General features: G+C 35.3%; 1 protein-coding gene across 2 annotated transcripts in view; it reads right to left on the reverse strand.

The window, feature by feature from the left end:
- Window positions 1-1642: 1642 nt before the first annotated feature.
- Window positions 1643-24001, reverse strand: part of TRPM7 (transient receptor potential cation channel subfamily M member 7) — a 54035-nt gene continuing 31676 nt past the window's right edge. For both annotated transcript variants that reach the window (XM_042824582.1, XM_042824580.1), the window contains exons 14-40: window positions 23827-23967; window positions 23160-23294; window positions 22292-22572; window positions 21587-21815; window positions 20253-20408; window positions 19989-20132; window positions 19284-19412; window positions 18210-18497; window positions 16561-16735; window positions 15902-16034; window positions 14916-15100; window positions 14039-14171; window positions 12850-13565; window positions 10723-10799; window positions 9777-9836; window positions 8642-8723; window positions 8269-8339; window positions 7697-7734; window positions 7100-7125; window positions 6751-6801; window positions 6596-6661; window positions 5959-6242; window positions 5615-5697; window positions 5105-5310; window positions 4386-4437; window positions 4186-4292; window positions 1643-3151 (exon numbers count right to left, since the gene is read on the reverse strand). In XM_042824582.1, the coding sequence (XP_042680516.1) occupies window positions 3021-3151; window positions 4186-4292; window positions 4386-4437; window positions 5105-5310; window positions 5615-5697; window positions 5959-6242; window positions 6596-6661; window positions 6751-6801; window positions 7100-7125; window positions 7697-7734; window positions 8269-8339; window positions 8642-8723; window positions 9777-9836; window positions 10723-10799; window positions 12850-13565; window positions 14039-14171; window positions 14916-15100; window positions 15902-16034; window positions 16561-16735; window positions 18210-18497; window positions 19284-19412; window positions 19989-20132; window positions 20253-20408; window positions 21587-21815; window positions 22292-22572; window positions 23160-23294; window positions 23827-23967 (4179 nt within the window). In that variant the 3' untranslated portion in view covers window positions 1643-3020. The remainder of the gene's footprint in view (window positions 3152-4185; window positions 4293-4385; window positions 4438-5104; window positions 5311-5614; window positions 5698-5958; window positions 6243-6595; window positions 6662-6750; window positions 6802-7099; window positions 7126-7696; window positions 7735-8268; window positions 8340-8641; window positions 8724-9776; window positions 9837-10722; window positions 10800-12849; window positions 13566-14038; window positions 14172-14915; window positions 15101-15901; window positions 16035-16560; window positions 16736-18209; window positions 18498-19283; window positions 19413-19988; window positions 20133-20252; window positions 20409-21586; window positions 21816-22291; window positions 22573-23159; window positions 23295-23826; window positions 23968-24001) is intronic.

Consider the following 24001-nt stretch of genomic DNA (forward strand, 5'->3'; position numbering starts at 1 on the left):
TTGCCCCTTGATCTTCTTGGCAAGCTCCCGTTACCGTACCAACATTCTCATCCCTGGCTCTAAAAAAGCAAATACACAAAAATAAGTTACAACCCCCAAAATCTTAGCATGAGTGCACACACGTGCAGTATTTTACAGAGTAAGCTGATGCACTTCAGTTCTGCTCCACCATGGTTGGTATGAAGGAATTTCATCTTAATCTCCCTCCATTAATGACAAGCGTGAGCACAGGGAACTGTTTAGAGCAACAGAAACAAATGCAGTGCTGTACAACAAACTAAGAAAAACAGATAGGAGGAGGAAATGAGTAATTGTTCCCAGAGCTGTATAAGAGGAATCAATGATACTACAAACTAATCAGCTTTTTCAGCTTCTACTTGTTGTATATTACTTGTGTGTTACAGAGGGAAAATGATCAAGAGCAGGGAAATGTCTTGAACAGCAAGTACTGTGGTCATACACAGGCTGAGGACAACACTGAAAAAGAAAATGCTTTCTGAAACCACTGCTGGGAAACTGCAAGATAAATTTAACCTGTAACAATTGTCATGCAGCTAGAATAGAATTTGTAATGAAATCCTAATAAACATAATTCTTGTGCTTATTCCTACTGTTGGTGGAATGCAAATCAAGACCTTGAAAAGCATTAATTGTAAAAAGAGAATAATAATAATCAGAGATCTTTCCAAAAGCAGAGATTACATAACCAAGTAACACCAGTATTAAGTACATCATAATCAGTTTAATTCAGTGGGTTTTTCTACCAGTGAAATTATCCTGAGGTTTGTGGTAGGGAATCTAAGATATCTAACAAGGAGAAGAACATAGCTTACCAATTTCCATTTATGGAAGACATTCTTCAAATAGCATAACATGGAAATCCACATCAAGGTTGGTAAGATTTAAAGACGCTCCATGTTCTCAGCCGAACCCACATGGTCCTACAGCCTACTTTTGGAAAACACAACATGAACACGACATGAATATTTTCCTGAGGGTTAGGATACCTCTTCAAACCAACACTTCTTTGCCACCACATTTTTCCAATGCCTTCCTTTACAATTGTTCTCTGTTAGCACAAAAGAGAAGATTGTATGTAAAAGTTGCCATTGTTTTCTCCTCGGTTTACATCGAGGTTTCTCATGTAATTCTAGCTGTATTCTCAGTAAGCTGGCACTCATGGCAGGAAGATGTACAAAAACATGCACAGTTAACCAGTTAACCACTCCAAGTCATACATACGTTCCCTGACCTTATTTACCCTTTTGGTCTCCTCCAGAAATCCTTCTCGATTTTAAGAACTAGCCTCATTAATGCATTGTATGCTGTGTAATTCCTGCCTTGAATAGAAGCCTATCACCTCACAACAACACAAGGGGATGCAAGCAACCACCCAATAAGGAGCTCCAAATTTTAAACAAACACTATAAACAACTTTAAGATATTTTATCTCATTTACTCATTAATCCTATCAGATACGTTTGTGCACTACAGCTTCCACATTTACTCCCCTAGTTCCTGGTATCAGCCAAAGCTCAGACACCTCAAAGACAACCAACTGCTGTGTCCCAGCACAGCAAACACTGTTTCCACAAACAGAGCCATCGGATATAACCTTTCAGACTAAGACAGACAGCAGAAGTCTGTAAACAAGAATAAATTTATTTTAGATTCTTTGAAGATTTAACGATATACAAAATGTATACAGTATCATATCCTTATAACATTTCACCTTTCCCCGTCAAACATAAAACACCATTTAAACAGCTATTGTGTTCGTGCCTTAAGTCTGTATCTATAAGATACACTACTGAATAAAAAAATTTATAGAGCTGTATACTGCCCTTTTAATTAAAAATTACAAATTAGTACCTATGTAACAAAAAAATCGCAGCATGAAACTTCAGTTGGACAACAGGTTTTTCTTGCTGAATGCTCAACAATATTTGGGACAGTTAAATTATATTTTATTTGCATGAAGGTGCATTGCAATCTCCCGAACTTTACATAATGCTAATCCAACCCTAGTCTCTCTTAAATAAGTACCACAAATAACATAACATTAAAGATGTTTTCTACACAATTTTAAATACATTTAAAAGTTATGTGTACATTCGGCTTTGATACACTGGTTTGATGAGATCTTTGGAAGGCAAAACTTCTGAAGCAGTCACTATGTACAACAAAAAGCACTTCCAACTTGTGTTCTCACAAGGCAACTTATTTGGACCAGTACATACTACTTCTTCTATTAAATATGATTATACCAGTCTATCATGGCTTTGTTACTATTTGATGGTGATGTGAGAAAACTGAAATGTATAAAACAAGAAATCTCATTATGCACAATTAGGGCTCTATTCCACAAAAAATAAACAGTTTTACAGCTACGAAGCCGAACCCTGATCCAGAAGACTCTCTCTCTATTGGAACAGATCGAGTTCCTACCTTCAACCTCAGCCTACTGGCGTCACATGCGCACCCTCGCTTGGCTCTGCCCTCTCCAAAAGGCCAGATTACAAATCATCTGGTGATAGTGGAACACTTCCAAACACGCCCCAAGAATACTCTGGCATCACAGAGGTAGGTGCTTTCTCCAATCTTTTTCCAAATGACGGTAAGATAGATGCCAAACAGACAAATGCTTTACCTTAAAACATCAGCTACCGAAATCCTTTTGGTTGAAGGCATATTGCACACCACAGGACTACGGAGAGAAAATCCTCCACTAAACCGAAACAAAATAAAAAATAAACCTTCTGCTAAAAAGCTCCTTTTAAAAACATGCCATAAATACTTATCATAATTCAACCTCTAAAATGACCAGCTGCCAATCTGTTCTTGTAGATGGTTAGCACAAATTGTTAGGTCCTTAGAATATGGACCAGCCAAAATTTCACTTATAACACAGTAATCCTTGTTTTGATGCATCTTTCTTTTAATTGTGGTGAAGGAAAGATAAGTGACAGCTCTGTGACATTCCATGATGTTTGGATGAAGCCACTGATTTGATCACATCATTAGAGCATCAAACGAAGAGAATTAGCTGAATCTGATTCTTTGGTGCAGCTTCCAGGCTGAATTGTTAGTTCAGGGGAATCATCCTGAGGAAATATAACCTTGTCAGGTGTGTAATCATTCCTCTTCAGATCTGTACAAACAAAATGAAGTCATATTGGTTATTATCTCTTTGTAGAGCAGACTCAATGAAGCATAAAAGTCTTTCATATAACTGGATAGACTTGTAAGTAAGAATTCCTCAATATGCATTCAGTGCTAAAAAATGGATGTTTTTTTATCGTACATGAAATGGGAAGCCTAAAGCTGTGCTTTAAAAAGTAACAGGGCCTTAATTATTCTATTTACAGATATTATATAGCAAGCATTAGGTTGACTTTTAAAGGATTCTTCTGTTATCTGTTTCAAGTTTACTAGGAGTTATAATTCAAATAATGTCCAGAAGAGGGCCCCAAAAACGATCCAAGGGATGGAACATCTCCCCTACAGGGACAGGCTGAGACAGTGGGGCTGTGCAGCCTGGAGAAGGCTCCAGGGAGACCCAAGAGCAGCTTTTCAGTATCTAAAGGGAGGCTGCAAGAAAGAATGGAACAGACTCTTTGGCAAGGTCTGTTGTGACAGGACAAGAGGAAATGGTTTCAAACTAAAGGAAGGGAGATGTAGATTGGTTGTATGGAACAAGATTTTACAATAAGGTGGTACGGCACTGGTACAGGTTGCCCAGAGAGATGGTGAGTGCCCCTTCCTTGGAGACACTCGAGGTCAGGCTGCACCAGGATCTGAGCAACCCAACCTAGCTGCAGGAGACCCAGTTCAATAGAGGGAGTTGGACTAGATGACATTTAAAAGATCCTTCCAAAAATTATGGTTCTATGATTCTATGATTTTTTTTTTTTAATGACCTTTTCTATTTTACCTTCTGAATTCTACATCAGTCTAGCCTACCTACTTCAAATATTGTGCACACAAATACAGAATACATGCACACTGTTAAATGCTTAATTTCAGATTTTTCTTCTTAAAATGGAACATTTGAAAAGTAAAAATACAAAACTGACGTTTATTACTTAATCTACTTTCATGGCATGACACAACTGTTTAATTATACATCATACAGTATACTACAGTATATGAATGTCTCAGGAAAAATACAGTAGCCACGCTTACCAGGGAGTTTAAGTTTCCTGCAGCAGGAATTACAGTGATGCTTCGCTCTGAAGTTTTTTATCGCATCCTCTCCCAGGTTGGCTGGACCAAACACCATATCGTAAGACCTTAGAAATAAAGGGCATATAAACATAGGCTTTTTTCCCCAAAAAAAAAAAAAAAAAAAGTACAGTTTTCTTTAAACTTTTCTTCAATCTTACCTTTTTTCTCCAGCTTTTATCACAGACGGATCTGTCAAATTTTCACCAACACCTTCAGACAGCACAGGAAGAAACAGTTAAATATATAGTATCTATCTATCTATCTATCTGTTACACCAGTGCATTAATATTGAAAAGCCTTGGCACTGTCAGCTATGACTTCTCAGCTTTCCCAAGAACAAAGGCAGAAGGAATCACGTGGTATAGGACACTCTTTATTCTTACATGAATTGCTCCTAAGTACTTTGTACCTCTCAGGTTTCCTTGATCTATTTTTATGTCTACAATTCTTAACCAATTTTCACCTGAGAGAAATTTCTTACATGGAACTTCTCATAGACAGAATATGTGGCACACAGTTCAGTATAAGCACAGCTTGCTATATTACTACTACTCAAATGTTTCTACAAATGCATTATTTTTATGGTGCTTATCATTAGTAAAGCTTGTGTACACTTATATTCTCTTCAGCGCTGCAGCATCCAGTGCCACACTCGATAAGCTCACCACCAATTCAGATTAACTAGATCAAGACACAGTAAATACTGTTCATTATTTGTTACCAGCATATGAAGTCTTAATAAAATGCAATTACAAGTGAGTGCAGGACTTGGACTCTATGGTCTTCATCAGTTCCTTCCTACTCAGGACGATTCTGTGAGAAAGACCCACATACATCTTCCCTGGTCCTTGACCCCAGTTTCAAAACAGGACATTACCTTGCAGATCTAGTACGAGCAACTCCCCTCTTGTATATTCATATGTCCAATGGCTGAAAGCCAGCATAACCTCCTCTAGCATGTTACTTGGAATTATTTCATCACCATTGTTGTTGTTATATTTTCTAAACTCTCCTGTCATGCACTCTTCAACTGCAAACCACTGCCCAGCAGAGTGGCAATATAACAGGAAAACTTCCAGGAACCTAGTAAAAAGCACACTTAATGAACATATTTCCAAAATAAATGACAAGCATACCATTACCAAAGGATAATTATTTTATCTACTTATTTAAAACATTTGAAACTATTGTCACACAAGCCTAGAATTACTGCAAGAAAATATCAATAAAAACATTGCCAAGAATGTTTGTAACATTCTTAATAACATCCAGAGACATAAAAAAAACATATCAACACCTTAATATGCTTGACTGACACGTTCACAACCCCGTAGGCGTTCTTCTATATCAAAAACATGCAATATAACAGAAGTTCAAGAGGACTCACCGTGGAGAGTAAGGAATGGATTTGGGTTTCATTTGATTGAAAGCAAAGGTGAGCTTCTGTGCTGCCCTCTGCTGCTGAATTTCCTAGAATCCAAAGTCCATATTTTATTGCTGTATTATATAACAGGAAACATTATGCAGTTTAAAAGGCAGAGAGAACAGTAACTGCCAAATTGCTTGCTCTTTAAATTATATTTACACTTTAAGATTTTTAGCTTTTTGATTCACTAAACCATAATGGAGCAGGTTTTTTTGTCTGTTTGGCCCTTTAGCTCACAGAGAACAGCAAGCTAACTTAAACACCGTGCTTGTCTATGTTCAGTAAATGACAAGAATAAAACTTACTCTCAAGCACAAGTGTAACACAGTGTCCTCTTTATAAATGCTTGACCAAGTGTTCACAACTTCAGGAAGGAAAGACTTGATGATATAAAGATGTCCTGATTTCAGGATGTCATACTCTGACCATGTGCATACAACTTTAAGAGCTCGACGTAAACCTCCTCCCATCTCCTCTTTGCTTAAAAATTCAATTTTTGCACAGAGTCCCAGTTGTGACCAGGAAGACATGCTGTTGTTCAAGATGTTGGGAGAGCTTTCTTCGAGGCGATACACGGTGACTGGTTCACCTATTTACAATACAAAAAGCAATTAGCACCTTTAGTTTTTGAAGTTTAAAACTGAAGCACTGAATATCTCTGTGTTCTTAGATTGCAACACACGCGAAGTTGTTACTAACACTCTACATTAATTTTAAAAATCTAGACAAGCCAGCTGGAATTTCTCTCCAATTCCTTTCATACAGCAACATAGAGGCACGATGTTTTGATCCCCCTGATTAGAACTACTAATGACCCTATTTAAACAGCATTCTGTGGACACGGTTTGTTTTTTGTTTTCTTCTCCAAAAGACTACATTAAGCCAGCTGTTTGAACTCTGACCCTCTTCCCTCTACCCACTAGCAAGAATTAAAGTTCTTACCTCTTGGAGGCACAGGAGTGAAAGGAATGCTCTGTGATAACCTCATCAAGTTATTTCTTTCCACAGCTAGAAGAAAAATAACAGCATTCATCAGATTCTAAGGATCTAATAAGTGTCATTAAAAATATGAACATTTATTCATAAGAGGCACTGACCTGAGTAATAGTAGTTGATATCCATGATAGGCTTGAAAGGAGAAGCAATGCCTAAGAGAGATCAGAAATGATGAGAGAACCTGCCTGACACCTGGATTGTGTATTAAAATAACCATGCACAAAGCTCACTCTCTCCAAGTGGTTAGGGTATGAAAAAGATTTGCTATGCAGAAAATTAAGTATCTCATTTAGCTTTTCAATACATCAGAAGAAACTGTAGTACCTGGTAGTAGACCATTTGTTAAAAAAGTAATCACAGCTCTCTGTCTCTTAACTTTAAAGAATATTCTCATAGCTTGTATATATGAAAAAGCTCCTAGCTTGTTTATAGAAGAAACAATCAACATACCATTCAATGCATCTTCTTCAGATGCCCTGTGAAATGCCAAAAAAGCAGCTGGTCACTGTTTGTTAAAAACTTGCCTTACGTTCACCAATTTTAACACATCATCCTAGGTCACCTTGTTAAACTGATAGTAGTGCCTTTACCCTATTTTTCAAGGGCAGTACTACTGCTTAATTACAAAATGGTAATGGAAGGCTGTTAAGTAATCTCACAGCTTTAGAGCTATACTTTAAATACTGCCAGTCACGTACAACATTACGCAAAGCTTGCATCACAAGAGCCCATTCTCACAGAAATGCTGTAATTAAATTGTGTTCCCAACAGCTAACACTTCAGTTATCAGATTAATAAGGTAATGGTTTTAACAGTTAACTCAAGGGATAATTGTTAACAACAGCAATGACTGCACAATTTCAGAGAAGGTTTACAAGTTCTAAAGGTTGGGAAAAGACCTTCACCTGGAAGTTAGCACCCAAACAAGTGTCAATACAAACATTTTCATGTAAGAACATGTTTTGCCCTTTGATGTGACCCCATTAATTTAAATAGAACCTGTCATAGCATTCCAGTGAACACAGTAACATTCAGAAAGTAACTTACATTTGACTGCTACTTGAAGGTCTGCCTTGCAACCAATCCTTTAAATCAAAGAGGGAAAAAAAAAGAAAAAAAAAAAAAGGAAAAACTTTTTTTGTTTCAGTTTTGTAAGGAGAACGTAGTATATTTAATTTTGGGGTGAGAGAGTTATATGTTTTAAGATCTTGCAGTGCAGTGTGTTTATTGGAAAGATTCCATTAGGCCATACTGTAGGTAGGTGGAAATATTCTAATAGATGTAAGGAATGGTAAAGACAAAATAGCAGAAAAGGCTGTATTCATTTTTTTTTTTTTTAAATATAGATCATATAAACATTTTTATTTTTAAAAGGGCTTGTTTAAACAGGAAGGAACATGTATTTTCATAGTAAGAATAATCATAGTACATAATGGAGAATATGTAAAACTTCTCTTAGCCAGAACAGTTCCCCTCCTGTTATCTCCTTGAACAACTAAGACTACAAATCAGTATTCTTCTTTTGTTTCTTTCCCTTTTACTCCTTCAGTTCTAGTTCTGTTTGACAACATTAGCAACAACAACAGCAACAATAATAAAAGGAAGAGGAGAATACAAACCGTCAGCAAAGCTGCTTTAGAGTCGACCTGTTGAGCGTCTTCACTCGATGCTCTTCTACTCTTGCTGGGGACTATAAATGAAAAGATTTATAATTGAATAAAGATTTGCATTTACTTGCTTATCTGACCATTACAAATTTCCAACACAGTTCCAACTAAATTGCTTACCTTTTTACAACTATTTGGTTATTTGTTGTGGCAACCTCAAGGTAACAGGAATTAAGCTGGCATAATTACATCTATCACAAGGAAACAAATGGCACCAATCATAAAATCATAACTTCTTGTGTCTCCTTTGTACCCTCCTGCAATATGCATTGTCAGCACAACTGAGCGGAAAAAAATAGGTCATCTCAAAAGATGGCACACTTACATTGTTCTGAATGGACTGCCAAAGGGTCAGTAAACCCACCACAAGAACTAGACTGTCTAAGACCACAGTCAGTTTGAAGACCCTACAAAAGAAATACACACACGAATCAGTTTACAGCTACTACTCTTTCAGCAAGCAATCTGCCTAGTTTTCTTTTTTAGGACTACCTATAAGTACAATAAAAAGTATTTATGCTTTGTAAACTTCTGGATGTACCTCAAATAGCTTGCTGCACAAAAATGCTGAAGTCAAGCTTACTCCAGCTAGCATTCCTCACAGTAAATATCAACTCTAACATTTCCAGGTACTTATTAAGACTGCTGATCTATTATTCTATAATATATAATATATATATAATATTCTGAAAGAATATTTTTAAAGAGAATGTTAAGATACGATTACAGAAATGTATATTATGCTGGATCTCTACAAGTATCACAAGTATATTCTATCATCTGCCTTCATTAATTACCTATTTTCATTTGAGAACTTGGCTAAGACAGAAACAAAAGTTCAGTTTAAAGAAGCCACTGAAAATAATAATATTTAAGTAAGTTTTGCCACAAAGATCTACATTTTATGAACCAAATCTTCTCACAGACTCACTTCTTAGTTAACTACTTTCTGAATATCTACTTGCCATATCTGGCTCAACCACAGTTTTCCAACTCATGAGTGACAGCAAAGCTTTCAGGAAAAATGACAACTCCCAAGGAGAAATTAAGGCTCAGAATTACAGGTATGACAGATTATTTTATTGCAATCCTGAAATCCAGCCATTTGCACTTATTTAAGATTCTTCAGTCTGTGCTTCGTCATAAATTCCATTACTCATGCATAGTGTCTGGACATCCCAACTTCAATGAGTCATACTTTGTGAAGACACTCATTGATTAAAGGCAAATGCTGCAATTTTTTTTGTTGAAAATAGACTATAATTGCTCATCACACAATTGGCAAACTTCCCCCTAAGTTTTGCTTTTTCATTGTTTTGTTTTTTAAATAATTACCAGAATTCATTATATCTTTACAGACAAGTGACCTACAAAAACAGAGCTCCCCATCCTCACTGTAAAGAATAAATTCACTATCTGTTGAAAATTGTCTCTAATAAATGGAAACCTTCTTTACTTACTTGCAGCCTGGTGGTCTCTATGCCCTCCAGTATGGCTTTTTTGAAGTCTTCCTGTTGCTCCTATAAAAAATAATAATAATAATAATAATAATAAAAAGGAAAAAAAAAGGCAAAAGATTAACATTATTAATAGAAGCACCAAAATTCATACACACAAAGCTTTTTGGTCACATGTGATAGTTATCAGAAAGCATAGAATGAGCAACTTGGCAGAATATTGGCATTGCGAATGGTCATTAGGCAATTCTCAAGTCAGACTCTTCCCCAAATGAGGGGTAACTGCAAATAGTTACCTTGTAACCAAGCCATTCTATGGCTGATTCAGTGATTTATTATTTTAATACCAAAATAAAAAACCCTTGTTTTTATATGTACGTGCATGTGTGTACATATACATATACACTATAAGCATCTGGAATACAGATTTGTCCTGATTAATGACTTCATAGTAGTTATTTGTACCTTATTTAAGCAAACTATAATTACACATCATTTATTTGAAGATAAGTTTAACAAAAAGGGCTTTTCTTCTTCAAATCACATCAATTTTTGTGTTAATTGCAGTCACTATTTCAATCACGTACCCTATCATTTTGCTCTGTATAATATCACTATAAATAAACGCTGATGTTGAAATTTTCAAGTGTCAAATGTCTCATTTGAAAAAGTCACCCACTAAGTGTGGGACATGTAATTTTATCTTATTTTTAATTTACAGTTATTTCACTTCAGCTTCATAAGTTCTTCTCTTCATATTATGAAGCAACAATACCTGATGCACGCTTAAGGCTGCACGAGTTTTCACTCAATTGCTTACAGTAAGAGAGCTGCACTCCTTCCAGGCTGCATTTTACAAATTTCTTCACTGTATTTGTTCTTAAGATGTTTTCAATACACAGTGAAGTTAAAATAAAATAAAAAAATAAGAAAAAATTTCCACGCTTACCTCAATATCAGCACTTCTTTCTTTAATTTTGCTTGTTGCCTCCTTGAACCGCTGCAACTCCATGCTGTCTCTGTGACCTTAGACACAGTGAATTGAAAAAAGTATTTAAAATCAATAGCAATTGGCCATGTCCTGACCATGGCAATAGTCTGTATCATAACAAAGGGCTGCAAACCATCTAATTTAATTTGTGTGCCTGAACGCACCAGAGAACTTTTTCCAAACATGGTAAAATTGATGTGACAAAATATTAATACGAAACTACCGCTTTTCCCACACTGCATGGACTACCACAATTCAAAATGTGAAATTAACTTTTTCAGGTTTTACCTAAATGTATGTTCTTCACAGGAAAGGATCCAGATAGTCTGTATTCAGTGCTTTTATGCAGCCATGATAAATGAAGGAAAAGCAGACAGTTTTATGAGGTAGCTTTTACAATATACCCTTCATCCTCCACATTGCAAGAAATAATCTCCAGGATTTTACCAAGCACGTGGCTTTGTAATGAATGAAAGCCAGCTTATATTGATAACGGAAAGCTGCTCTGCACCAGAAGTCTTATAAAATCTGGAGAGTAAGAATGAAGAGTATGTTCTAAATGCTAGATGTCAAAGAACCATACACTAAAAATTTGGCTCCAGTAAAATAAGTATAGTTAGTATTTAAAGTTATTAGTGGTGAAGTACATTCACAGATTAGATAGATTTACACAATCACTGAATCCATTACATCTATTTAGTCTTGCTTTCTGAATTAGAAAAAAGGGAGGTGGTATTCTTCTTTTGAATCAGGAGGAAATTATAAACAAAAGTTAGTGTGTACAAATGCAGAGACACTCTTCCTACAGTAACAAATCTATCAATGACGTATGGAGGTATCATCGTAGAATTTTAAGTTTCACAGTAGTAAAGTCGTCTAAAAATTAAAATTTTACATCCTCAACACATCTTTGAAATAGAGATATCCCTGTGCTGGAGCAAGACAACACTTCCACAGGCAACTTAACGATTCCAGATACACTGAACCTACTTAAAGCTTTATCTATTTCACAGAAATCGGTTAGTAAAACCCACACCTGTATTTTGCAATGAATCTGCCACTGTTTTTCCATTCAAATATGAAGATATTCAAACCAGAAACATGCGACTTTTTAGTGGTAAGCAAAATTTCAGGGGAGGCATAACACTGTTATTTAATAAAAGAATTTTGGAAGCTTTCTGAAAGGACTGCTAAAAAAGTACATAGCAACAGTGGAAGATCCCAATTCAACAGTGTTTAGAAACACAGTATAGGAGGATCCCCCAGTTTGACACAGATACCACAAAGATATTTATCCAGGATTCCATCAGCCTAAGAAGTCTTCTGTAATTAAGTCAAGGAATAGACAATATTTTTAAATTTATGAAATGAAAAGAGCTTTATAATAACTTGCAAAGTTTATCTACATTGGCCATACCAAGTTGCAGAGCAGCTGATTGCATAAAACTGCTATACTCAACAACTGGCTAATGTTTTCCAGAAAAATATTGTCTATGTGACAGAATTATAAAGAAATGATAATTTTTAAGTTAAAAAAAAAATAATGTTCAAGCAATATAGGGAAATTAGAGATGTTAAAAGCAAAAAAAAGCAGAGCAAAATGGTAGAATAAAGTCACCTGCAACCGGAATACACCCAAAATACCATACAATTCTTGATAAGTCAAACCTTGTGGTTTAGATTTGGTCCACAGTTTATGAAGTAGTCCCATAAGGATGTTAGAACATAAATCTTGGTTTTGTAGTTCCATTGCATGAACATGTTGACTTTTGGAAAGTTCATCTTTAACATTCAATTTTCCATGTGAGTCGTTGACTGTTGACGTCAAGTCGCCAGTTGACAAAGACAACTTCATTTGGGGTTTGTTCTTCGATAAGTTGACAGAGGACTGGTGATCACATTTGTCAACTCTGCAGCTGTAGTTATCATTAGTGTCACTCTCATCATGAATAAAACCACAATTAATGTATCCTCCATTTTCAACACAAGGTTGAGTGAAAGCAAGGCAAGCAGAGCCAGAAGCAAGAGGATAAGAGCAGCTAATTATGACTTCAGGACATTCAGAATCTACTTTGTCATACTTACCCACAAATGCACCAAATTCTACATTATTTTCTCCTTCTGGAGCCTTAGAACAAACAGTCTCTTCATGCTTTGTTGAAGAATCCAGCTGACTTTTGCAACTGGGACGAGATGGAGTGCTAACAAAAAATTTAGCTGTTGGGGATGTTACATGTGGCATACTGTTAGACGAATTGCCTAATTTTTTACTTTTACTAGAGGATTTTGAGATCTCTGAAGCCTGTATTCGCTGGCGAAGTTCTGGAGGGGAAACAACATTGGAAAATAAGGCACTGCCTGAGGAACCTGCCTCTTGAAAGTTTATTTCTTCTCTTCGGGCAACTTGAGCCAACTCCTGACCAATTGTTTTATGCTGGACTTCTTTGTCATCACGTATCGAAATGCTACAGAGTAAAGCATTGTTATTTTCAAGGCCTCCTTGAGGAAAAGAACCAAAGACATTTCCAATGCTGTGCTTTTTCCACACAGAAGATCTTAGAGAGCCATCATCAATGAGGTTTTGTGCTAAGTGTTTTGAAATGCTCAATTCCCGTGTAATTTCATTGTGAACCTTACTAGCTTCTGAAGCTTTCTGAGCAGTCAGTGTTTTCAGAGTATCCACAGTTAGAGCAGAGAGATCCTGTAGGTGGCCAATCTGTGAATCTAAAGACTGTAGTGACCGTTTTATGTAGTTGACACGATCTCCAACTTCCTTTATCTGTATGCACATTTGTTCCACCCTAAGAAAAATCAAATTATGAAAGAGCTATGAAAAGTATTTTTTTCAATAAGCAAACAGAACATCTTCGTAACTTTTTCTGCCCATCTGAGGAAAAAAAACCCTGATTTCAGGATGCTATAAACTAGAGCATCGGACTTCTGTGTAATACAACATTTGTAAATATTTTTGAATCATAGAATTAGCATACACATCAACTAAGGGCCTACAGCACATTTTCAAATGCTTTGGCTTATTATTGCCACAGCTTACCAAATGCTGGAAATGCTATTCTACAGATAAGGAAACAACTCACATTATTAGTTTCTGCATAGAAATGGAAAGGCACCACCCTACGTTTGCACAAATACTTCATTTGACTATTTTACTGAACTGCATTTACCCTCCTCAAAGCAGCTAAAAAGCTTCTAAGCTTTTAAGCTTTTTTTAAGTTCTAAGCTTCTCGATTCAAAATGTTATTTGTAAAAATTTTACCGTTCAAAAGTGACTCGAATCCTCTCCTCGCTTCCAGAATGAAATTTATCATCCTTCTCATTGAAATACATCTCAACACATAACTCTTCAAAATCATGAAGTTTCTTTTGATCTTCTTCTGTCAGGAAGAGTTCTAAAAAGAGATTAAAGAGTTCAGAAGATGAATATGACGTAAAGCAGTATAGACATCAGAGATTAATAGCCACAACCTTACAAATGGTGTTAGAAGAAAAACAAAGCAGTAACGTCTAGCACCCTTTCTCTCTTTGCTAGAGAAAAAGGTAGATAATGTCGAAGATTTCGCCTAAAATAAGAACAATGATGTTAGCACAGCCCCTACCCACACACCTTCTTTCCTTAAGGCAGGGGCTAAATTCCTGAGGTTTCTTAGCTGGATTTTATCACTACGAAATATTTTATTTTTATTTTTTCATCTTCAAAAGATTTTTAAATAAGATCAGTTTTCGTGGAAAAAAAATATGTATATACACACACACACACACACATAATATCTATAAATATATACTGTCCCAATAACACAAACAGAAAATTTAATTTTTTGGTGGCTTTTTTTTTTTTTTAAACTTAGTTTAACTGGAGATTTTCTTGAGGCTGTATATTACACTTTGTAAAAACACTGAAACTTTGAACAGAATCAGTCTTATTCAATATTGACCATTACAGAAAAAATAAAGACCCACTTAGAATTATAGAATTTTCTGAGTTAGAAGGGACCCAGTAGGATCAAAGTCCAGCTTCTCAACTTTGTTGAAAATATACATTTCAACCAAGACTGCACTTTCCTGCATTAAACATATAAAAAGAATCAAGAATCATAACTTTTTTTTTTTTTTTTTTTTTAAATAACTGCTCATACTTGGCCCATCTGAAGTCTTGTCTGTCTTTCTTCTTTTACATATACAACACAACAGGGAAGCCATATGGCTAAGAATAATAAGTGGTGGAGGCAGAACCGGTTTTTCATGATAGGCCATAATGAAATGATAGCGTTGGTACTTCCATACAATGTTTGAAATTGCCTTTACTTGTAAATACACATTGCTGAAAGGAAAAAAAAAAAGCATTAGACAATTCAAGTTTTGTTGCTTTTTAATGCTTGTTGTCAAGGTATTAAAAAAGCAAAAAAAATAAAAATCCTTCAACAATCTTGAGTCTTAAGGCTAGTTAGTTAAGAAAGAAAAACAAACTTGTCTTTCACTGCACAAGTAGTTATAGTGGAAGCTAGAAACACTCAAGAAAAGACAGTGCTCTAAAGCGGGGAGAAAATTAGAAATCTCTTGTCTGGTACCATCTCAGTACTTTTCCTCAAAAATGAAAGGCATTGAGATCAATTTTCAAATTTGTTAAGAAAAAGTATTTGCAACTCAACAGTTACGAATTTTTGTTAATCACTCCACATTTCTGCAGCCTACCATTCGTATGTGTTAGCAAGCTGCTTATTCCCATACACAAAATACTTGCAGATAATTCCAATAGACTTAAACTACTCTGCAACTAGACTCAGTTGAAGAGAGCTTTAAACGAATTGAGGAACATCAGTCAATATACTGATCCAGAAACAACCTTGTTTCTTTACAAAGAAAAGAAATTACAAAATGCTTTCAATCTATGACAAAAATCTGGTTCACTTTGGTCTTGCAGATGTGACACATATTAGTCATATCACAAATTTCCCTTCCTTGCCATGCAGTTTGCAGTGAAGAAGACTAGCTTTTGAATCTGAAAATGCTTTCACCAAATTGAATTACCTCAAACTGGTAACAGTTCTGATCTTACCATTATTAAAGTGAAATTAATATACCCAAGGATTAGCAAAAATAGGTAACTATTCCATATACTTACTTGAAAAATGCAATAAGGAGATTAACCATAATTATGTACTGTACAAAGAGGTAGACAGCTTGAAGAAATGGGGTCAACCATGTTCCTGGCCCGCAGAGATGAGCAACTTGTGACTCAGAATTATTTGCACAAACTGAGTTGGGGAAAAAAGCAAAATAGGTACAACTTTAGAACTCACGGCAGATACAGACAGGAAAAAGGATGAAAGGCTGCACAATAAACAACATGCACTGTTCTGCAATTCAAAATACCTCTACTTTTTTTAGGAACATAGAAGAGAGATACAGGAGGCAGTTCCTAGTTATTACTGTGGTATATTTATATTATTGGTTTTAAAATAAATAAATAAGAAAAAGAAATAGCAAAGTATCATAACAGTCAAAAATTATGGCAAGGTATCTGGGTGGAAACATTCCAAAATATTGTTAGGAATAGCCTTATTAGAAACCCCACTTAAGTAGAATTTTCATTCTAAGTTATTTAAGCTTCATAAATTGTAATGGAAGAGTCAAATCAAGAAGTTACGTAGTTGTAAGTGAGAAAGAGAAGATAATCCAGTGAATGGAATCCACATCAACAATACTGCATTTAATGTCAAAAAATAAAATCTTAATAAGATTTTATCAGAATAAGCCTTATTACTTGCTTCAGAATCTTACCATCAATTTCATAGGCATACACTTCACCAAAAATCATCCAGTATGGATGAAATACAATATCTCTAGCAAGAGTCCAAGATGGTGCCTCATTAGGGTATAATATTGCCTTCCTGGGAACACCAAAACTAAGCAGTACAAGTGCCATAATCACCACAATGTAAAACATGTTGGCCACCTATACAAAAAAAAACAAAAACAAATATATATATATACATATACATTTATACACACGCATACACACAAAAGTCAGTTAATATAGAAGGTCAAAATCAGGCTTTCACAACTTTAAACATTTTTACATTGACAGCATAAGTTTGATGAATTTTTTGTGCTGCTTAAGGAAAAGTCTAAGGTGCTTGCCTTTCAGGCAGCAAATTTTGCTAAATAACAAACCCTGTACAAAATTTCTTTTTTTTTTTCCTCTCTTTTCTTATACCATGTTTACTATTCTTAGCCAAAAGGTATTTTCTTTTTAACTCAAATACTCATTATATGGAAGAGCAGCAGCTGATGAAGAAGTATTATTTTCTGAATTCAGTGAATAGCTGCACGAAATGTCTGCGTAGCTTCTGAAGGACTGAGAAAGGACTGAATAAACAGAACCTATGCTACTAACATATCAAATTGACAAAATAAGCAGCTTGACACACACCTTTTAAAGAGTGACAGCATTTAACTTTGTAGGAACCATTTTAGAGGCAGTGGGAACACCCTTTCCCCCTTCATAAATATGGTTCTTAGGGCTTAAAACGCTGCCACTTGCTCTTCATTTCTCTTCTTATGACTTTCATTGATCACTTTTCTCAGTCTTATTATAGAATCCATTAACACGACTCCACTCTTGTCATGTTAATGCTAGAAAGTCCGTAACTCCTAGCATTATCTTCCCTTTGTTATAGCAATTTACTAAGCTTTTGAAAAGAAATGGATCTCAAGGATGGTGGGGTAGCCGCCACTCATCAACTGCTTGCCTGAAAATACGCTCCCACACTACAGAACACAACTGCACTACATGAATGGTGATAAATACAGTTCGAACAGACCTCAATGTTGGACATCAACTAACATACCAAATAACATTCTGGTTGAAAGAAAGAAAATTTGAAGGCCTCATTGTCACAAGTAGTAGAATGTGAGGGTATACACAACTGTATGAGAAGATAGCCTGTGGGAAGTATCTAATTTTGAGAGCAATTGTGGAAAGCTACCCAAAAACATTTAAAACAGCTCATTTACAGGGAAGTTAAGTTATTTATAAAGTTAAATCTTGTAGTAGATAGCAAAAAGTCAAGAAAACCTCAGGAGTATAAATAGATTTCAAAGCCAAAAGGGAAGCAACGCTAGATAAACCAAGGAAGGAATATTGTGGTATTCTTTCACGTCTCAAACATTTAACAGAGTTTAGAAGGAAGATCTTCCTCTTTTTACAGATCCATGACAGAGAAAGTTCCATAATATAGATGACTTCCAACGGTGCTTGTTTTGAAACACATTAAGTTACATTCCAGCTAACTACTTCTGCACACTGATTTGCTGACCTACTGCAACAAGGTAAGCAACGTGTCTTGAAATAAAACTGAGAAGTTATAAACAGATGCAGCAAAACAAAGGTATTTCAGTCAAAAAGACAAAAGTAAAATTGTCCTTACCATTTTTCCAATCATCATAACGTAAGGTCCAGCCTGTTGGTTAACAGCTAAAAAATCCAGTAATCGCACATACCAAAAAATTATATTGAGACAGTACGTTATTCTTCCAGCAACAAATATGTAATTTTCTCTATAGGTGTTTTCACCAAAATTCCCCTTTGCTCCAAATCTTAAAACAAATCCAATGAAGAAAGTGACAATAGCAACTGTGTCACTAATGTTGAAGTAATCACTGAACCACACTTTAATCTTCTGATTAATTTTCCCAGCTTCTGACATAAAAAAAATCTGCAATGAAAAAATAAACATTTAGTCCAAATGAAACAACACTGGAACAGATGAATCATGTTTGGAAAATGTTATACTTGCAAAAATAAAGCACGTATTTGAGTGGACAACTGTTTTGCACTGAGGAATCCTAAGAATAGCGTTTAACCGTGCCAGCTTCATAACTATGACAAGGAAACAGTGTTTCCTTCTATCTGTACAAGTTATGAAGGAAGAAATCGCTTTATTTGCTATTTTCTTAGGGGTTTTTTTTGTTGATTTTTTGTTTTTGTTTTTCCTCCAGGCAGTTACTGTGACAAAAACCAAGCCCTACTTCCTGTCAGTTGCACCTGAAATGTACAGCCAGCAAAGTAGCTTTCCCTCTCCTATTTAAAAATTCTAACAGAACTTCTCAAAAGACCCTTGCTGGTCAGCAACACTGTGGTTGTGGCAGATATCTATCTCAATAAAGTTTCTTCTGCTTTTGTTTCAGCTTGGTCTTAATGGCAGTTTGATTTATGCTACTAGATGCGTATAGATTTAATTTCCCAGAAAAGTAAGACTTTTTGTTAGAACCTGATTAGATGGTCACAGAGGCAGTAAGTAAATACACATTAAAAAAAAAATAAAGATCAGCCCACTGATATATTTCTTTTGTTCTCCAAAGTATGACCATGATAGGGCAAAGGTATTATGCATCATACACTCAGGTTCCTAAAGTTTCTCAGGCTTTTGTTTATTACCATAGTTTGAAGCATGCTGTTGTAATTGACACAAAAATAAAATCACAGACTGTTAGAGACATACCTCACGAATTTTCTCAATTGCTGATGTGAAAATGTAAGCAATAACAATCCACTCTTGGACAGATGGCACTTCTTCCATTTTTACAAGAACCACAAATGTGTAGAGCATGAGGAATCCTAAATATGCCAACTAAAAACAGCAAGAAAAATTATACATACAATTACAGAAGAGAATTCCTTATAAATGTGTGGATTTTTTCTTTTTATGTATACAATAACAGCTTCAAGTAGAATTACAGAACTATGTTTTAACTCTTTAAGCAGACAAGTTATTATTTATATGGGAATCATATTTGCTTAGAACAGAAGTTTGTAGAATAACTTTTAAAACCTGGGGCATTAACACTTTTTATCCTATAAATAAATACAGAATTCCTTCAAATGAATGATGAAATTAATTACTCAGGCCAGAATGAAAATTTTTACACTAATTACTCTCTTAGCATAAAAAATTACTATTTTTCAAAACCAACCTCATGAACATTAAAAATGCTAAGCACTGCATGTGTATTTTTTTCAGAATCAACTACTTCTTACTTCCAGTTTACCAGAGTAAGATATTTTTTTTTTTGCATTTAAAAAAACACAAACTGATGCAAATCACAGAACTATATCACAGGAAGAACCCAAATACCCACACTAGTTGTCAAAAAAAACAAAGAAAAACAAACAAACAAAAAAAAAAATTACACAATAGAAAACTCACAGTATTAAACCAAAACTTCACAATTGGTGCATGATAAAATGCATAAAACTTCTGTGTAATTGGAAGTCTTTTAGGTTTTGCTGGGGTCTCCATATCATGCTTCTCTGTGGTACTATCCAAGATCCTTACTTCTTTAAACACCTCCTAAAACAAAAGGATTGTTAGCTTCACATACAGAGAGGCATGCATTTGAAAATTTAATTGAAAAACACAAGTATTTATTTTAAATTAGAAATTTTTACTATTATTATCCACCACCATTACCATTGGTATTTCATCTGCTGCATTCTGGAAGTTGTTTTCACTGTCATCCATTGCCATTTGATGTGCATCTTGAGACTGAGGAATATGTGACATTTCAGCCTTAGTCTTATATTCCAACAGAAGTATAGCAGGTGGGAGTAAAATACTCAATATCACCTGAAAAAGATGAAGATTAAGTTCAAACGGTTCACAGTTAGGTTAAAATATCAGAATAATATCAGAATACAGCAATACGTAAAATATTTGCTGAAAATACACTAGCCAGATTGCCCTTGTTTGTTAGAGAAAAAAAGTGTAGGAACTAATTAGCCTCCTAAGTTTGTATGTAAGTAATAATAGCTAAGATGACATACACAGAATGTTCCTTCGCTTTGAGAAACAGGAAAGGGAAAGAACCAACAAACTCCAGAACTAGAAGCACCTAAAAAGAATGTACTGTGAGCCTGAAGATCCAGAGTAATTCTATTTCAGCTTTTTCTTTAACTCACTCCCAGAAACTCTGGAGCCACAAACTATCAAGGCATATTTTAGAAGCATGTGAGTGGGACTCGTCATTCAACTCATGGTAGAAAAATGAAAGCTATGGTATGGATGAAGGGATTAAGTAAAAGCCATTTATTGTTATTAGCTGGTTACAAAGCAAGCAAGAAAACTGTTAATCAGTTATCAAGGAGGATTTTAGTAGGTCACGAGTTAAGTGATGCTTGTTGATAATTTGTACAAGAGATGTACTTCACTACATTCCTAGCAGCAGAAAGTTTCTGGTCGAGCACTTCAAAGATACATGCAACTCTCATGTTGGTTCAATTGATCTGTATCAAAAGGCACTGTCAGAAAGCCTATCCCCAATTTGCCTACCCTTGTTTCACTCTGTGCCCTTCTTTTGCTCAGCTTCTTCCTCCAAAATAGAATATATAGAAAGCTTTTCTACATCAAGTCTGTGTTGCCGGTAAAAATCCAAAATGCATGAAACTATGTTCTTACAGTGGGTTTTCTGTCCGTTATTTATTTGTTTTAACCACTATATTTTTAGTAGGGGATTAGTATTCACAAGATCTCTTTAAGCCTACGATCAAAGACTACTTGCCTGTTCTTTGCCTTTTGTATTTCTGTACCTTATTCGAAAAGACAACAGAGTGACAACAGAAGAGTTAACAATAAATAATTCCAGTTTTGATTACGTTATAGGAGATAGTTTCACGGAATTTATTAACACAAGCTACAGTGGTGAAAAGCTTTATGCTGAAAGCATTTAAGCACATATTTTCCTTTCCATCTAGACATACATTCTGTTGATCTTTTTTATGTCAACAATAAAAAGTGATGATGCTTACCTTATACCATGAATTCTTCCTCATATTCAGCCTTCCCATCCACATATCTGATAACAACATTTGTGTACAAGTATGAGCAACAAATGGACGAAGCCTTGATGAAACCGCCAGCTTCAGACAAGTTGAATTGCTCCAGTTTTTAAGCTCATACGTTAGTAACTTCATTGCCATAGTTTCATCTTGTCGGAAGGACTGTTCTAACAGTTCCACTGCCAGCTGACCAAACTCACTAGAATGAAGAGAAAAAGCATCAAAACAAACAACACTTAGTATGTATAGATTCTGAGTCGAATTTTCTTGTGTAATCGAGTTCCCAAGAACATAATTCGACTGGACTATTGCCTGTCCTTTCTGGTACATGAATTTATAACATAAATTTGTGACTTCTGTTAAAAAAAAAAATATATATATATGTATACATGGACTACAAATAGCAGCTAAAACAGTATACAAGAAGGTCAGATGGTTCCAAGTGGCACATTCAGTCCATTTTAATTTAAACATAAAACCTGATTTTAGCAGCTCTCTGCTGTTACGAGCAATATCTAATACCCAACTTTTACTAGAGTACCACTGAATCATCATCAGCAAAAAGGAACTTCCTATGAGTGTGCTAATGGAATTGTTTTTATTAGCTAGTAATACAGCCCATTGTTTTTACTGGAAATTCCAAGAACACAGTTTAATTATATAAATGTAATTTACTTGGAATATTGTTTCAGTTCTTCTGAAGTGTCATCAACAAGGTCACTTTGTTTTGCTTCATATGCCATTGAACGATACACTTTGCATGCAACTAGGGCTTTTGCCATGGACTCCTCCCCGTGCTGCCAGAAGAAAAGGGCCATCTTCTGCCTCTTCATCAACACCGCCCAAAGTAACAGCTCATTGAGAGGATAAGGAAAACGTCTCGTTTCAGGATCATCTATGTCTACTATTTCATCTTTGGTTCTTTTCTTTTTTCCCTCTTCTGCACCAGTGTCAATCTTTAAAATAAAATCAGAAAGTTACATTCCTACATCACTAAACTTGGCCATTATATAATCCGAATTAAAATACCAAGTGCTCTAATGTAAAGTGTTGTATATTCCTTTAAAAAAAAAAATTCTAAATATTTCAGAAGCAGATAGAACTTTTGTCCTTCAGCTACAAACTTCAGTTAAGTACAATTCATTTTTAATAACAGTGAGAATGGACTATCTTGATTTTATGGATCAAATGCAATACAGTAACTATCATACCTACATAGAAAGGAAGAAACTTGTGAAAATTCCTCTAGAATATCCTGGCCAAATCTTGCTTCATCTATAAAATCATGTAGGTTCCCCCCAGTAACAGAACTGTTCCAAAGATTGCTCACTAGCACATCAGAGATTGTCTAGAAGACTAATACAGACATTACTTACAGAATGCTATAAGTGTGCTAGACAGTTCATAAGCAAGTACAAAAGGCTGAAACCCCAGTTTTACTGAAGTCAGTAGAACTGCTGCTACTGCACTTGGATTTCAACCAGATTCTCCACTCTTAACTGCTTAAAATTAAATCACATACTTTTCCCTTAAACATCTGTACCTTTGGTTTGTATGGCTGTGCTGTTTTGATGAAGTGATTATGTCGCATCTTTTCCTTTTTGTCTGCCCTGTTGCCAAAAGACTCATGGCTTTTACACAGCTGAGGAGTAGTGTTGGAAGGATTTCGCCCAGATCGCTGTAGCAAAAATAATAGGAAGAGGTTTGGCTTGTTTTCTTTACATCTACTTATTAAGCAGTATATAACAAGCTGTTTACAGCTAGATACTAAGTTGAGCAATTAAACAGAGACCAATTTATATAACAGCAACAATTAGCGTTCTCGTCGGTTACGTAAGAAGGATTATTTATTTATTTTAAACTCACAAAATAGTAAAGCAATTAGTGTAACTGCCAAGAAGTTACAGTATCTGCATCCCACGCCCAAGGGAATCTGCGTGTTTGGCACCCATTCTTCCCCTCTAGGAAGAGAGAAAATACCAGAAGAAATTTGGATATGCTGGAGTAAGAAAGAAAAATGATAAAAAATTTTTTGTTCTCATTGCAAATAGCTACCAGTTGCCCTCATATGTTGTATCACAGCCTATAAGAGAATCAGTCCCTTGACGAAAAGAACAAAATAATATAGCTCCAATTTTTCACAAAAATATCTAGTTTTTTTAATTATGTACAAACAAATCAGCATGCCTTGGTACCCAGTTGCCACATACCCGGTTGTTCCCACTGAGACTATTGTATATAGCTCTAAAGCGTTTTCTTGTGTAGGTGCATCTGTAGGTTCCTCCCATCAAATATTCAATAACCAGCCCCACATCAATCAGGTTGATTTTATAACCAGGAGGAAGATTTCCCTAAGAATACAAAAAGTATTTTCAGTTTTGCAAA

This window comes from Centrocercus urophasianus, unplaced genomic scaffold, assembly GCF_019232065.1.
Source record: "Centrocercus urophasianus isolate 14NV4802_14NV808 unplaced genomic scaffold, USGS_Curo_1.0 seq_23, whole genome shotgun sequence".
In the NCBI taxonomy this organism is placed as follows: Eukaryota; Metazoa; Chordata; class Aves; order Galliformes; family Phasianidae; genus Centrocercus; species Centrocercus urophasianus.